The 1,965-nt window shown below is 40.9% G+C and overlaps 1 protein-coding gene across 1 annotated transcript in view; it reads right to left on the bottom strand.

Annotated features, from left to right (window-relative positions):
- ppfia1 (PTPRF interacting protein alpha 1) overlaps positions 1 to 1,965 on the bottom strand; it is a gene marked incomplete at both ends in the record, with an annotated part of 38,761 nt that overhangs the window by 12,216 nt on the left and 24,580 nt on the right. Inside the window, 2 exon segments of the mRNA XM_014028536.1 lie at positions 1,050 to 1,061; positions 1,450 to 1,543. Of these exon segments, the coding sequence (XP_013883990.1) occupies positions 1,050 to 1,061; positions 1,450 to 1,543 (106 nt within the window).

The following is a 1,965-nucleotide window of genomic DNA, read 5'->3' as shown; positions in this document are numbered from 1 at the left end:
GTCAAACATCCTCACAACAACCAGAGGACAGGAACATCCAGAACCTCAGAAAGTTTCAGAACCCTTTAAACAGTTTGAGTCTAATGTTTCTACGTCTGCAGGAACAACATGCACAGGAGGTTGTTTAAGAACCAGTGCTGGGTGGTATACTGTTTTGTACCAAAAACTGTCAACAACAACGACAACTGGACTTCTGTTCAGTAGTTCAGGACACGTTTCTTTATTTAAAACTGGAGAGTAGAGAGATGATAAGAAGTCCAGCTGTGTGTCTGTTGTCTCCAGCACCAGATTATTTAAAAACTACTCTTTCTTTTTATTTTATGTCTGAGCTGATGAAGAATATTTCTACTGGCAGGTCTCATCTACTGCTACCAACTGTAGAAATATATAAATGTCTCCACTCCATGGTAGGGCTGAGCGACTGGACGTCTGACTCCTGCACAACAGAATATACTGGTAGTACTTTTAAATACATTTTCCTTTATTTTAGAGTTTAAATGAACCTTTATAAAGTACTGAAAGTATCAAACTTAGATACCTAGACCAGGTAGGCTGAGTCCTTCCAAGGACCCAGCCCTGTTTTAACACACCTGAGCTGATTCATCAGCAGCTACTGATGCTGGTCAGCCCACCACCCAACCCTCCACATTAACACAAGACCCTCGAAAACAACTGAACTGTAATTAAATATAATATTATATAATAATKTTACAGTTTGTTTTTAAACACAAGAATAAGCAGATCATTTAGTGGACTCTTCCATTAACCCATGTCTGTGAGTAATAATGCCATGCTTCAAGAGGAAAGGGTTTTCACTCACTGCAGTGAGCCCACACACACACAGACACACACAGACACACAGACACACACAGACACACAGACACACACAGTCCTGTTAGTGACGCTCCTCTGCAGGGAGCAGGGTGAAGAACAGCACCAGGCATTCAGGGGGAAAGCTGTCAGGGTTCCTGCAGAGCTACAGGTGAGGTCAACGTGAAGCCAAGTGTGGGAAGAAGACCAGGCAAGACAAACAATGTGAACCAACTTACCCTGTCTTTGGACTACACATGGAATGAGAAGAAAAACAGGAGGAGGGTGGGCAGAACAAAAACATAAAAATAAAGAACTGATGCCAATTCATGTCAGCAACAAAACATTGATGGTGTTTTTACAGTTTGATTGTMTAAACGTGAACATAAAGGAAAACATGAAACTCTCTGTGTAACGCTGTGATGCAGATTACAAGGAGTGAACTGAAGAGGGTGAGCTGAAAGAGTGAGCTGTGGGGTGGGCCTGAGCGTGAAGCAGGTGTGTGAACACACAAAGCTCACACAACACTTTTTCTAAACAGTATTTATCATAAAACATGTCTTGAGTAGAAAACATTACATCATCAACAGACTCTGCAGACAGAAGGAGCTCAAAGGACGGTTAGAAGAAGAAACTCACTTCTTCTGCAGCTTCCTGTTCTTCTCTGAAGGACCTCCAAGTGTTCCTGCTGGGAGTCCGTCCTTCGGAGAGCCCTCTGCCTCCGGAGTGCCAGCTGAAAACAAAACACAGCGTTCAGAGTGTGGAGGAGATTAAAGACGATGAGGGCTGTACTCATACATGAGTGAAAAACCACAAGATGTTTTTAAAGCCTTAAATATTCATAAATACAAAAACAAATGTTCAGATTCTTCAACCAGTTCATCAGGGTTCCTACAGCTTAAAACAAGTTAAATTTAACACTTTTTAAGACCTATTTAATGCCACTTGAAACTTATTTTAAGACCAACTTCACAAAAAAAAAAAACAATACAAAAAGAAAATCCAAAAGAAATGATTAGGATGAGTTGAGCTGCATCAGGAGAAAACCACACAAAAAGCTAGCCTKAGCTGCTCCGCTCTTCCTTCCATCACTGGGCTCACATGGTATCGTGTGGTTTTATTTTTGTTTTTATTTTACTTATCTTTCTTTATTCT

This window comes from Austrofundulus limnaeus, unplaced genomic scaffold, assembly GCF_001266775.1.
Source record: "Austrofundulus limnaeus strain Quisiro unplaced genomic scaffold, Austrofundulus_limnaeus-1.0 Scaffold777, whole genome shotgun sequence".
NCBI lineage: Eukaryota > Metazoa > Chordata > Actinopteri > Cyprinodontiformes > Rivulidae > Austrofundulus > Austrofundulus limnaeus.
The sequence above is the reverse complement of the archived record's forward strand: the minus strand, read 5'-3'. Positions and strand labels throughout refer to the sequence as shown.